The sequence below is a fragment of the Salvia hispanica genome, chromosome 3 (assembly GCF_029641045.1).
Source record: "Salvia hispanica isolate PSC_SH4W2 chromosome 3, Shi_PSC_v1, whole genome shotgun sequence".
NCBI classification, from domain to species: Eukaryota; Viridiplantae; Streptophyta; class Magnoliopsida; order Lamiales; family Lamiaceae; genus Salvia; species Salvia hispanica.
The window spans coordinates 42,539,482-42,554,499 of record NC_142694.1 but is presented as its reverse complement, the minus strand read 5'-3'; the positions used below and the strand labels follow the sequence as shown (position 1 = coordinate 42,554,499).

Below are 15,018 nucleotides of genomic sequence, written 5' to 3'. Positions count from 1 at the left end.
AGATCAAAAATGAAAGGATAAGATCAATTTAATTCATACGAAGGGTATAAACTCTTATGAATTAAAACTGTCTGAAATTGACATTGTCAATTTCAGGTTATGAACTAAATTGATCTTAAAATGAGTGTCTATGTTCAGTTATTTGATTATGCATTTGGATTTGATTTTTTTTTACACTATATCCTTTCAATAAATGTGCATAGGCCGGGGTGTGTTAAAATAAAATAATTAATTTAGTAAAGTAGATAACTCTCGTCTTACATAACTAAAAATAACTTAAAATATGTAATTTATCATATTTTATTTTTAAATTAACGTACATCACACATGCATGTGGCTGAGTGTTTTTTATTCATCAAGAAAAACACATAATGTGCCCACAAAACGCAAAGCTGAAAGTTTGTTTCTATACGTCATAAATTCTGTCAACTACCATCTCTTGATTGGTGAGATGCTCTCTGACGGCACATTTCATTTCTTCAATCATACAACAAAATATCTACTCCATTTTAGTAATTCACATTAAATTATACACTAGCCCTAGCAGATATTTACACAATATTGTAGGCATGAGCTTTAAAGAAAGGTAAAGAATAATGAGATTGAAAAAGTTTATGGAATATGAATTTTTTATATATATTAGTTTTATAATAGAATATGAGTGACGTAAGTTAGAATGTGAGACCTATTTACTATTTGTAGTAAAAAGTGAAATGAGACTCTTATAATGGGACGGATCAAAATGACAAGATGCGATTCTTATTGTGAGACGGAGGGACTATTAATTTACTATTATCATTATTACTTTCTCACTGAGTATTATTTTAGAATTCTTGAAATTTCCTTCCACAATTAGTTTCGAATGACTAGAGTAATTAAATCCATAAATTAATTGAATAAAGTGTGAACAAGTGGTGTCTACAACTGAGGTTGAGCTGTATTAGCCTACATAAAGGTGTGTACGAAACTTCACTTCACCATTCAAAGAGAATTTTGTTTTTTCTTCTCCTTCATAACTTTCATACAAAAGGGTAAATTATATAGTTACTGATTTTTTTTTTACAGCAAAAGTGATGAGGGAAATATTAGTTGTATATAGATTTGTGGGGTGTGATGCAACAATTAACTCTTTTGTATATGACCTAATACCTAAAGAATTAACGCAACTAGCACTAGTGTATGACAAAAAGGTAGCTAGATTTAGTGTGAAGTGGGTTTACATTCATAAAGGCTTGTGATGAAATCATGTTAGGATGGTAAAGTTGAGAAAGGAAGATGATGAAATTCTATATACAATCTAAATATTGTTATTGTTTTACAGCTACATGAGTAAAAGAATCGGCCAAGGGGCCATGCCTTTATGAAATTATTGAAATTTCACAATATGTTAGGTCACTCTGCAAACAATAGAAGGTGCTACTATAATTTATAGTTGTGAGTATAAGTTAGAGGAGACAAGTTTGGTGTATCTTGTCTTATCTTTGGCCAGCTAAATTTAATTGGTGGTGAATGTCTAAATCCGTACGCGATTTAGAAGAATAAATTTTAACTTAAATCACTGCAATTTTAAAAATTAATAGAAAAATCATGAAATTTGGATTTATTCTTAAATATTTTATAGTGAACTTTTTTATATGTTACAGATTCAATTCTCATATCGGTTGTGAGACAACTGGTGTGTGATATATAGACTAAATGAGCTATCTCTTCTAACAAGTTAGTCTTTTAGGCTGGATTCTCCTATTTAATTAATCTGTATCATTATATGTGATATGAAAAAGAAAAACCATATGTGAACATTAGTAATTTGTTCCTTTTATTGTTTAATTTACATACTCCACTATGTTCTAACACACCAAATGCAGATTCTCGAACAGATTTGTGTAATGAAAGTGATGTCACCGTGTACAGATTTGTGGGGTTTGATGGGAGAGTTGCAACAATTATCTCTTTTTTATGACCTAATGGCTAATAGCCTAATACCTGAATAATCCAATTCTCATGCCAAAAAAGTTTTACAAATTTTATTGCAGTGGAATGCCATTACTATTATATATACATTCTTTGAATTATATTTCATGCCTAAACTGGTAAAGTTGAGGGGGTTGAGTGGGGTGGGGTGATGAAATGAAACGAAACTATATATACATTCTTTGAATTATATTTCATCCGATTATTACCAATAGTCAGTTTTTGCAAGTTTTTATATAAAATCAGTAAAATATAAGAAAAAAAAATAAGGTTATTATTAGTAGTGGTTCAAATGGATAATTTTTTTTAAAAAAAAAGAAAAATATAGGAAAAGAAAGAGATATGATGGGTCATGGCTAATGTTAGCAAAAATTAGGGATGTCAATTGGGCTAACCCGCTCGGATTCGGTCAATCCATTCGGGTTGTCGGGCTATTTGGGTGCGGGTTATTCGGGCTGTAGATTTTTCGGGTTATAAACTTTTGGCCCTAACCCTAACTCTTCGGGTTCCAAGCTAACCCACGGGCTATTCAGGTCAGAAGTGATCTTATTTGTTTCTTTCCATCCAATTCAATATTCTCACTTATAAAAAAAACAGATTGTCATAAAGTGAAGTAGTATCAAAGTGATCAAGAGAAGAAAAATAATAGCTATTGAAAATTGAAACAAAATACATAAACATATCGCTCAATTAGTAGCATGTGTGAATCTGAATACAATTAAATGGAAATCATGCATTTCAAAAGGAGTTAAATAACGTTCTTAATTGTATACCCAAAAAATAAATTCTAAGAAGTTAAAAAAGATAGTATATATAATATTATGTCAAAAAATAAATTCTATGGAGTTTAATGTGATTATATGAGTACATATTATGATATTAATATACTCTATATTTCATATAACCCTAACTTTTAATTTGAGAAAGAAGAGATAATTACCGTATATAGTTCATATGTCATATATATTTCATATAAATAAGTATATAAACTCTAAATTTGATAATATTTTTTTAAAATGCTCAACCCATGCCATGGGCTAACCCGCAACCCACCCGGGCCAGCCCGCATAACCCGCCGACCCAAACGGGTCAGCCCGTGTAGCCCGATTATGTATTTGGGTTACAATTTTTTGGCCCTAACCCTATAATTTTACCGGATTATTTGGGTCGACATGCGGGTTTCGAGCGAGATTGACGTCCCTACCAAAAATGTTGTAAGAGATTAATTTTTGTGAACAAACAAAATGATAAAAACAAGTAATAATTGTAAACTGAGAATGTACAAGTACTTCTACTACTACTACTATTAATATTAATTTTAATTTTAATATTATTATTAATATTATTGTTATTGAAGCTTGGTGTTTTTGTCTTTATATGTCATGGGCCAGCTAAGTCTAAAATTGATAATCAAATCAGTGGTGGAGAAATGTCGGCGCGATATCGAGTATAAATAGCTCCATTTTCTCTTTATTTTTTGTGTTACTCCTATTTAATCAATGGAGTAGAATAAACTTTAAGATGTTAAATTACTAAATCTCTTCTAATTTTAAATAATTTGTACTATTTCTTAATTCTATTTCATTTTTCTTCCAAACCGGTTATATTTATTTTTGATCATTTATTAGTGATCACTGATCGAAAACATTATTCTACTCCATATTATCTACATATATTAGAAAATCAGAAAATAATTATATAAATTTCATTGTTGCAAAAAATTGTAAGAACACAAAAATCACAAAGTGATAGTATAAAATTGAAAATATGAATAAAATGCAAATAAAATGGTCTCAATATATTCTTTATATTTTTATTTGTTAAGTTCGGGATGTTTTTTTGATATTGTCTATTCCATATTTCCATATTCCAGCAGTTTGCAAAAATTTTGGCACAAATTTCATTTTCAATCTGTCAACTAAATATTTGTCACTTTCCATTTATTAGTAGGGTTAACGTAACTCACAGCACATTATTTAATCAGGATCCTTACTCCATTCAAAACACTACCATCATTTTATTATAATTCTTGTTATTCACGGGTGACAACCTTTAACAATAAGAAAGAGTTATTACTTTTTAATTATAGATTAAAATAGTGACCGAACTTTGTTTTTTGTATAATACTAGTGACCTAACTAAGATTAGATATCAAACACTTTCCGATTATGTCCGTTAAATATGTAGTTTTAAAATTATTGGTTAAATTAATCATCCAAATAGTGATCTAGTGTTGGAATCACTTTCTCTAAACAAAATTAATCTTCAAATATATATTCATGCATGTTTTTATTCTCGATATATTTCTGTCTAATTTAGGCATACCTCTACCTCCTACTCAATATTTGGCAAAATCAAACTCATGTGTATTTCAAACGTTAAATTTTAAGTTTGAATCTCACTAATATTGTTACGTGATTATGTATATTTACAAGGTGAGAGGCTTAGCTTTGAATCTCGCTATGTTCTCATTCATGTTTTGTACGTAATATTGTTGATATTTTTGAAAGCTTAAACGAGTCGGAATGATGGCATGTGGAAGATAGTTGTGATCAACGTGGTCATTCATGACTAACGAGGATGTTTGGGAGTTCACTCGGATTGGTGGTGCAGCAAAAAATCAGTTGTGATTTCTATTTGTTTTTTTTTTTTTTATCACTCTCAATTTAATTCCACATTTTCTGTCAAAACTAGAAAATACACTATATTAATTTATTTATGGGCCTTTCTCATCATATTGGCCAATATCTCATACGTGGGCGGATTCAACGGCCCACTTCAATATCAAATTTACTGTATTTGTTAGTGAAATATTTTTTGAAACTAAAATTAATGTTGGTAAATGTCAATTTAAACATGTCTTTACCATGAAAAGAGGCAAAATCATCACGCCAATTAATATTCGGCTACCCATAATTATAAAAGCAATATAATTTCCAAACACTGTTGCAAAGACAAACTCAAAACCGCCTAAATCAATATCAGTAAGCATTTTAAACTATGAAACCATATGAGAAAAAAAAAACGACCAAACACGGGTTCGTTCCATCGGGGCATCGGACAACTTAGCCACAACAACAAGGGAAATGGAAATACGAGGCCTTTCAAGACCGAGTAGCACCACCTCACATGAAGGAGTCTTCTAGGCAAGCTTCTTATCTTTAAGACTTTTCGGGATTTTGCTCAAAACCTTGGCATCAAACACAGCATATTGTTTTTTGAACTCAGCCTCAGCTTTCTCGGCAAAAGCATCAACCTGATCTTCGTACTTCTCATAAAGAACAGGAACCGTGTGCAGCAAAACAAAGCCTGTATGATTAAATGAGAACAAAACAGAATGAGGTAGTGCAGATGATGATTAATTACGATACTGGACAAGCATATCAGTAACTGAGATAAAAGACGGCTAGGTACTTACATATGTAAAACAGGGTAAGGGAGTTGAAGCAGGATCCCAGTATTGAAACAATCCAAAGGCCAGCAATCACCTATTATGACATAATGCAATGCCAGAATCAGCAAGAAATCAGATGGGATCAATAAGAACAGCTGGGCAGTAGAAATGTAATTATCAGAAGAGAAAAACTCATGCCATACAGCAAGGAATTTCTTCAAGTCTCGTCCAGATGCTACAACACGAAGCAAAGCAAAAAGTGAGTTGATTTCTGTCCTAAGGGCTCCTGCTACGCCTAGGACAACATCCTGAGGAAGAGCGATTTCAGGGATCTTTGGCGGGGACCTGAGAAGTTACATAGGAAGTAAGACACATACGGCGGGTAAGAAAGATGGAAATTTTAATCGGGATCTCCACATTATAAATAAGCATACTTGTTGATGAAGGTGGATGCATTGGACCACAAGAAAGTGACTGCTAATGCAAGAATCAGGATGTGGCAAACTAGAGTGAGCAGGTGATACTCAAGCAGCTCAAAAAGCACCCAAATTGCAGTAGCAAGACCTATCACACCACCAGTGACTTTCTTGTCCCTCCATAGGAAAATGTCAGCAGCTGCCAGAACAAATTGATGCATCAAATAATATATCATGAATCACAGTATGCAAAAATGAATTATATCAGTCTCATCATGAAACTTTCATATTACGCCTAATCATGGACCTTAATCGAATTTAAATAAAAAGCAACTTCTCAATATGCAAATATGAACACATCTCAAAAGCTTAAATTTCTAACAAATGCTTTTAGCACATCAGATCGGACATAGATACAGATGATCATTACGGAAGAACTAACACGATAAACCAGAAGGAAAAGTGGAAACAAAGAAGAAACAGTTTGACCTCAAATACAATCCAAATCATCAAATAACCGCTCACGATCTGAACAAACTAAAGTAAATTAAATCCCGCTCATAACAAGCGATAAATTAACTTCACAGATTCATACAATGCAAACACATCTTCAGTTCCCAATCAACCCTAATTTCAAGTGTATATTCATAAATCTCATAAACGGCATTAAATCTGACAAATCGAGAATACGTACACCTGAGCAAATACTTATAGTTAATCGAAACATTCCACAACGAAAATTAAGAGAAGAAAAGGCAGTAATTATACGTTTTCCGCCGCCCAAAACCTTGTGCACAGGCTTCTCGCGGCCGAACAAACGGTAGATCTTGGCCTTCACGGCGGATGCCGCTGATTTGAGGTCCCCATCGTTATCGGAGTCAGATGACGACGAACCGCTGCCGTGGAATTTGTCAGTGATCTTATCGATCAGAGATTCAGCAGCGGATTCGTGCTTCTCGTGTTCATCGGCCATTGATTCCAAACTTGGATCTCAATCCACGCCGCTGGAAAAGTAGTTTACTGCTTGACTAGCTAGACACACTATGCTCCCACCTTTTTCGCTTGAATGTGAGAGAAAGAAAATGAAAAATCCGAGGGTTTTAACAGAGGCGTTGGGTTCGGAATTGCCGAGCCTGAGGATCGGGTATCCGAGCCGCTTGGATTAGAGTAACGGAAGCCGAGAAAAGAAATTCCAAATCTGCATTGATGGTATCGAGGTCTAACGGCAGTTAAATACGGAGCATCTCTTTTCCTTTTTTAAAACTTTTCAAATTTTCAAATTTGAAAGATGATTTCATTTGTAATTTTAAATTTGTAAATTAATAAGAAAGTAACAACAGATGACAAAAATGAAATATAATTGAATTCAAAATTTCAAAATTGATTTGATAAATGAATAAAACGGAAATATGTAACTATTTTTCATGGGAGTCATATAAAACATACTATAGCTTAGTTAAAATATAAACGTGAAATTACAAACATCCTCAAAAAATTTTCTTATATGTTTCAAAAATATAATTTCACATAAAATTGTTTGTGCCTTAATATAACATGGTCTTTCCTTCTTTTTGGAAGAGTGAATAAGGCTTGATTGAAATATCAAAAAAATTCCATTTTTGAGAGACATTAAATACAATATCTCTATGTATAAAAAGGGAATAATCATTTTATATCCGTAGAATGTAGTAGGAAATTTAGTTTAAATAAACCAATGCAAATATATTGATTTAACATGAATTTCAGCTAAACTGGACATATATTGTAACTTCTTCTTGTGACTTTGTTTTTCAGAAAAGAGTTTTCTATCATTTCAGTAGGAACATAATTTTCATTGATAATGTATGTCTATTTATGAATACCATTAAATAAATTGTAAGTACTATATTAGATCATTGCAATAACGAGTAAATTCAATCAGCACAATCTATTTAATACAGTTTGATAAATATGCTGTGTAATTTATTTACCAAAAAATGTTTCATGAATAGAATTGTTGAAGACATAATATGAATGAATTACTTTTAGCATATTTGCTAGCAAATAATTTGTTTATAAAAAAATCTATATACGGTAGAAAATTTCAAATTACGGAATTTGAAGACAAAACGGAGATGAGACGGCGTCACGATGCAGTGTAAATAGAACGTGGCTACAAATAGTAAAGCAGGAGACAGACAGCGGCTGTTTCCTATGTCGTGACGTGGCAGTAGGTGAGTGGTGGACACCACATGCCTAATATCGGACACTGGTGGGCCCTTTCCTTGCATCCCTATGGGCCTGTTTCTCTTTGGGCCACTCTTAGTAGTGGATGATTCAGTTTGATTTAAGAATAGTTTATATTTCGCCACCTTTTTAATTTATCAGAATTTCTTGTGCATTTATACTTTACATACAAAGCAAATGTAGCATTGAGTGCTTGGAATTTTGTCCAGCCATGATAAGTATTATTCTTAATTTGGGCTAAGGACAATAGGGTTAATTAGTAGATTCATAATAAAATTTTATTGAAAAAATAATGAATCAATTCATAATTAATTCATCCATGAATTATAATTTTGGATTTTATGAAAAATACTTTATCTATCCACAAAAAATAGTCTTGATTGCGGACGTCATGAATTTTAATGCAAAATTGATAAAGTATGAGAGAAATATAGAGAATTGGTAGTTGAAATGTACCCAGCTAGTGGTTTCATGTGCTGCACGCATGAGTCGATTGGCTCTTGCGCGTGATTGCGCAACACGAATAATGCCAAGCGTGTGACGTGCGAAGCTGTATTTTACATACTACTTTCATCCTTAAAAGTAGAAACTATTTTGTCTTAATTAGTCCTTTAAAATGAGAAACTCTCTTTTTAAAGAAACATTTTTTCGTTTCTATATATTAGGGTGGGACTCATTCACTAACAATATGATAAGTGTTAATTATAGACTAATACGTTTTGAAGAGAGAGTTGGCGAAGGGCGTGCATCTGGGAGAGGGAGGAATTTGAAGAGAGGATAGATAGAGTTGGCTATAGGTGTTTTATTGGAGAGAGAGAGAGAGACTTTGCATGGTAAAATTGTAGCACTATAAGAGCACTTCCAATGGTGACGGCTAAAAGTCGGCGTCTTTTCGCCGTCTATCGCCGAGTTATCGGCGACCAATGGGAGAGGTCGGCGATAATTCGGCGATTTTTCCTCCCGTTTTATCGCCAACCGGCGAAAAATCGCCGGATTATAGCCGAATTATCGCCGACCACTGTGGGCGATAATTCGGCGATAAATATATTTTTTGTTTTTTTTTTTTTTTTAATTTCCCCCCTATAAATACACACCTTCTCTTCATTCTCTCCCCATCCTCAACGTCCTCAACGTCACCAACGACACCAGTGTTGCATCATCGAGTCACGGTGTCTCAACCGAGTCCAAGTCCGCCCGCCGGGGTGTACCGTACAACGAACATGAACGGTTCAAGGCGTTCATGGACATACACCAGAAGGAGGCCCATCGAGCACTACAACACGATATGATCGAAGAATTGTGGGCAAATAGAAACCGCGCCCACCGCCCTTGAATTTTTTTACTTTGAATTTTTTTTTCCATTCCTGTACTATTTTTTTTAATTAATTTTTGTCGTTGTAATGTTTACCCGTGTTTAATACAACGAACTTTATTACTATTATTTGTTTTGTCTTATAAATTAAATTAGCTAGCTTTATTATATACAAAAATAAAACAATTAAATTAGTGATGATGTAAAAATGAAATGTTGAGTTAGGGAGAAATAAGGGAGAAACCATTGGAGCAGTTGGCTAAAAGTTGGCTAAAAACTGGGGATAAATTATGGTGCTGATGTGGCGCTGATGTGGCAGGAGTTAAGGAGAAATAAGAGAGGTTTTAGGGAAACTGTTGGGAATGCTCTAAAGTATAAAGTCTAGATATGCCCATTGTTCCGGAATCGGCGGTTACGATTCGGAACCACCGGTTTTTTTGGCGGTTTTTACGGTTTTTCACGGTTCCGAACTGCCGTTTCCGATGGTTTTTTACAGTTTCGGCTCGGGTTCACGGTTTTTCGCGATTCCGGCATGATTTCGGTTCCGGAATTTTGGAACCTGAACTGAACCACGGTTCCAAAAGTGATGGTTTCGGTTCGAAACCGGAACCGCCGGTTACAATTCCGCGGTTAACCGCCCGAACCGAAAACCTTGGGCATCTCTAGTATAAACTGTTGTGGTTGGTATATGAAAGTCTGCAGGATTAATGACATAGTAATTTCATAAAAGCATGGTACGTACGTACATGATAGTAGTAGGGAAGTCCTTATTTACGACACACATACATTCATTATTCATAGTAACAACATAAACACAAACTGATGGACATCCTCTTATTCTTAGTACTCATCCCACACCACTAAATCACACAACTTCGGAAATGTATCCGCCGGGCCCGCTGGTATACACCATAGTCGAAGTAAAATACCACGAAACAAGGTCATGAATCGCCACCGCACCGCCGGTGCTCGCCGAAATCCCGACCTCCACCTCCTGAGGAAGGAAAGTGCTCAAGTCATACACATAGCTCACCTCAAAGCTCTCTGACCCCGCGCTCACCACAGCTCTGATCTCCTTCGTCGCCTTCTGGTAGTTGATCCGGGCAGTCACCTCCCGCCCGAGAATCGCGCTCCCAACATCGGTAGTGTTCTCTGAGATATTCGACCCGATGTCAATCCCCACGTGGCGGTAGTCCGGGTCCACCCCCGGGTTCGAGTATGTATCGAATTCCACCGCGAACACCGTGTGGACGTTCGAGTAGAAGATCCCGAGGCCGCCGCCGGTGGCGCCGGAGGCGGCGCCGACGGGGCGGATGAAGAAGGCGAGGCCGTCGCCGGGGAGGGAGCCGGGCCTGATGTTGAATTTGACGGTGGTTTCGAAGTCGACCTGGGCGCCGGCTTGCCAGAATTGGATTGGTTTCGAGTAGACGGCAGCGCCGATGCGGTGTTTGAGGGGTTCGCCGGAGGAGTCGGTGTTGGTGAGGCGGAGGAAGGTGGAGTCGGAGGGGAAGTGGGCGTCGCCTTGGTAGATTAGGTCGGTTGGTTTCTGGCCGTAGAAATCGTACCAGAAGGAGGTCGACTGCGACCTCGCCGTGGTGGCGGCGAGGAGGAGGAAGGAGAGGAGTGGGATTAGGGTTTGGAGAAGCTTAGCCATGGATTGTTTAGTAGGTTTTTGCTTTGGATGTTGTGGATGCTTAGGGCAACTCTACCTCTATTTGTACTAGTCTAGTGCTTATTTAACCATATTTTATTATAGATCAGAAAAGTGAAAGTTGCTCAAATTTTATTTAATCTTTGAACTTTTATAAATGATTAATTACATTTATAATTTTGACAATTTTCTTGATCGTCTCTAGTTCAAGAATTTGAGCTAAATTTTGCATGTGGGAGTAGTAAAATCTTATGTCAGTGGAATACTTTAGATCTTTTCCTCTAAAACTAATGATGAGAATTAAAAGAATATCAAAGTTATGATTTTATGGCATATAACATTTTGAAATTTTGTTAAAACAATTGAGGAAAAAAAATGTTAGTTATGATATACTCTGTCCATTATGATTTTTAAGTTTGAGTTGATGCTAGTTTTAAGAAATATAAAAAAAAAAAAAAAAAAAGTAGATGAAAAAGTTAGTAGAATAATGATTTCACTTTTACATATTGCTTATATAATATAACGTGAGTGAAATGAAACGTGAGTGAAATGAGATAGTGGAAAGTAGGGTCAACTTAGCATAAAAGGAAAATAAAATAAATGTGGACATTATTTTGTAGACGGACCGAAATAGCAAATGTGGACATTATTTCATGGATGTAAGAGTAATTGACCATTTTTTAGAGTTAATCAGGTCTCAGAATATGACCAAACTTCGTAATTTTTCTGGCAGTTTTTCCTTTGAAATATACCCCTCTATCCCACTTTTAGGTGACACGTTTTCATTTTTTGTTTGTGTCACTCTAATTGGTACATTTCCAAAAATAGAAACACTATTATATGTGTTTTATTCTCTCTTATGCTTTATTCACCCGACTCACAAAATAAAAGTGCATACAATTTCGCACCAAATAGGAAATGCTCCATTTAATTAGAATGTGATGAGAGAGTAGTAATACACGTGATTCACGGCTGTTTAGTTGTTCTCATTACCACCAGATGCATACATCAATTGACGATTAAGATAATACATGCAATAGCAAAGTTCATTTGCATAACAATAAAATTAGGTGTTTTGGTATCCACGTAGACAACTTAGATGTATACGTCAATTGACAATAACATAATGCATGCAATAGCGAAGTTTATTTGCATAACAGTGGTTTGGGCTTAAGTACAATAAAATTGTTTATTTCTCCCATCTCTCTCTCTCTCTTCTCTTCCTTTCACTCTCTTTTGATGGAAAGATGTTTGGGTCGTTCTAGGATTCATGGGAAGATATGGTTTAACTGATGATAAAACACCATTTTTTGAGTATTAGAATTGTTTAGGAAATGTAGCAATTTATAATTCTGCTAATCTGCGACAGAAATTGAGATTGATTTGCTTGTGAGTCTTGGATTTGTTGAAACAACATAAAAAGATTCTTGACGAAAAGATTCAATCCTTTGGAAGAAAATAAGAAATCGTACTCCCTCCATCCATGAAAAATAGAGCACATTTGTCATTTTTTATTGTCAACGAAAAATAGAGCATATTTAAAAAATGAAAATTTTCAACAACTTCTCCATTACTTTTTCCTATTCTCTCTTACTAATAATATAGATCCTACATTTCACTAACATTACTTCTCTCTTACTTTTTTCCATTCTCTCTTAATTTATCAATTTCACATTAAAATTCATCAATTTCACATTAAAGCCCATGTCATTCACAATGTGTCCTACTTTTCTGGACGGATGGAGTACATGAAATTCACAAATACTATAATAATTGATTACGGGAAAAAATCTTAGGTTGATTGGGGAAAAACATAAAGATTATGAATATAAGAAGAGAAGAGAAATTATATATGAAGTGAGAGGCGAGAGAAATAAATTGTAGTGGGACTCCCTTTGTTTCATGTTTTGGCACGGGAAATAAATAATGAGTGTTTAATGGGTTAATTAGTGAGAAAATAAAATATGAGTGAGAAGAGATAGTAGAGTAAAAGATAAATAAAAAGTAATTTCATTAATCATTGGTACGTACATACATGATACTTAGATGGCAAGCCCTTATAAACATATTGCCATCATCTTATTTGTAGGACTGAATCGCTAAGTCCACACTTACACCATCAAATCACACATATTGGCCAATGTAGTCGGCGCCGGTGTTCACAAGAGTCGAAGTAAAATACCACGACACGACGTCGAAAACCGCGATCGCCCCACCGGTACTACCCGATATCCCAACCTCCACCATCTGCGGAAGGAAAGCGCTCAAATCCTGCACATACCTCTCCGATCCCGCGCTCACCTGCACACTGATCAGCTTCGTCGCCTGCCCGTAGTTGATCCGGGCAGTCACCTCCTGCCCGAGCAGCGCCCCGCCCACGTCCGTCGTGGTAGAGGTGGATGGGGTTGGAGGGGACGAGGAGGAAGGAGAGGAGTGGGATTAGGGTTTGGAGGAGCTTAGCCATGGCTTTCTTACTTGTATTTGGTTGTTTTTTGCTTTGGATGTGGTGGAAGATTATGGCCTACACTTCTATTTATACTAGTCTAGTGCTCATTTATGGAGTACTTTACAATTTTTTAAATTACATATGATGATAGAATCCATCTAAATAGATGTAACACGTCTCCCTACATGTAACAAACAATCTCGTATTTTCATGAAGTGTATGTTTGTAATACAATCAAAAACACAAACATAGTTAATTTTCAACAAAATGTATATTTGATCAGATTAAAATGACTACTTTCTTCCTAAAAAGAAATTGGTCCCTAAATTTATGAATTTTGGTCCGGTTCTTGTGTTTTTGACGAACTTAATTAAAAACTGGTCTTAAATAGCACAAACTTTATAGATTGTATAATAATTTCTCAACCTGACATGACTCGACTAGACTCTTTTCTAAGGGGCGTAGCCAGAAAATCATGCCACGGGGGCAAAATTATATCCAGGGTAATTTTATGAATTTTAATAAGGGGCATTTAGTGAAGAAGTTTTGATATATTTTGGAAATTACCAAAATATAGAAGGATGAGTGGGGGTGAGGAGGGGCAATATTGCCCCATCTAGACATAGGCTAGCTACGCCCTATCTTTTCTAGCCCAATTAAAACTAATGTGACGATCGACTTAATAACATGTATACGCTGAATTTAACTAAAATAATATCCAAACAAACACTTACACTAGTGATACCAAAGGTTACTAGAAGACTTGCAGCAAAAATAGGTGCTCAATACTTTCCGTATTGAACACATCGATCATTCTCATTCCAACTAGCCTCAATTTAAAAAGCTTCTCTGGTGTTGATTTTTTTAGAAGAAGAAACTACTTGAAGTTTTGCTCATGTTGAGACAATATTCTGCGTTTGGCTAACTCTCATCCTCCATGATTTTTTATGATAATTTCAAAACAAAGTTAGAAACTGAAAATGAATTTGATAAATAACTCGACCAAATACCCCTCATAATAGCTGTTGAAAGCCCGTCTACAACCACGAAGGATGAAGCAGTCTTAAATATGTTCATGTTGTTGCAAGTTATGAATGATTTGTTTAACATCGACGATAACTTAATTGTGCATGTAATAATAGTATTAAACTGCAACGGTCCAAATATATAACGACAAAATAGAGCAAAGCAAAAAAAAAAAAATGTGCGCAGAAAAATGGTTATGTGGATATGTAAAACATTTTACATTTTACTACGGTTTGATAATGTGGATAAATTTTCTTACTCAATTATTGTACTACTCCTTAGTACATGCACAATTATGAAGCTGAATTTAAAACGTGCTATTTTTGTCCTAAATGCAATAAGGTAACTTTTCATGGGAACACGGCAATGTAGTATGGATAATATTTCGAACTCAATATTATTAATTGAATGCCACATGACAGCTGTCAAGAAGAATTTAAAATGTGTTAATTTTGTTCTAAACGCAATATTGCATTGCTCATAGTAGTATTCATTGGATATTTACCGAGACACTATTTGAGATTGTACAACTTTAAATAAGTTATATGCTCGTCACATTTGGATAGTAGTATCATT

At 35.0% G+C, this 15,018-nt stretch overlaps 2 protein-coding genes across 2 annotated transcripts; both read right to left on the bottom strand.

Annotated features, from left to right (window-relative positions):
• Window positions 1–4,857: 4,857 nt before the first annotated feature.
• LOC125216306 (reticulon-like protein B2) lies at window positions 4,858–6,862 on the bottom strand. The gene is made up of 5 exons (XM_048117987.2): window positions 6,550–6,862; window positions 5,800–5,980; window positions 5,569–5,710; window positions 5,390–5,459; window positions 4,858–5,280 (listed from the first exon to the last, which is right to left on the bottom strand). The coding sequence occupies exons 1-5, from the start codon at window positions 6,752–6,754 to the stop codon at window positions 5,114–5,116; spliced, it is 765 nt and encodes a 254-aa protein (XP_047973944.1). The 5' UTR covers window positions 6,755–6,862; the 3' UTR covers window positions 4,858–5,113.
• A 3,161-nt stretch (window positions 6,863–10,023) lies between these two features.
• Window positions 10,024–11,001, bottom strand: LOC125216047 (agglutinin-2-like). Its single transcript, XM_048117651.2, has one exon. The coding sequence runs from the start codon at window positions 10,971–10,973 to the stop codon at window positions 10,185–10,187; it is 789 nt and encodes a 262-aa protein (XP_047973608.1). The 5' UTR covers window positions 10,974–11,001; the 3' UTR covers window positions 10,024–10,184.
• Between the last annotated feature and the right edge of the window lie 4,017 nt (window positions 11,002–15,018).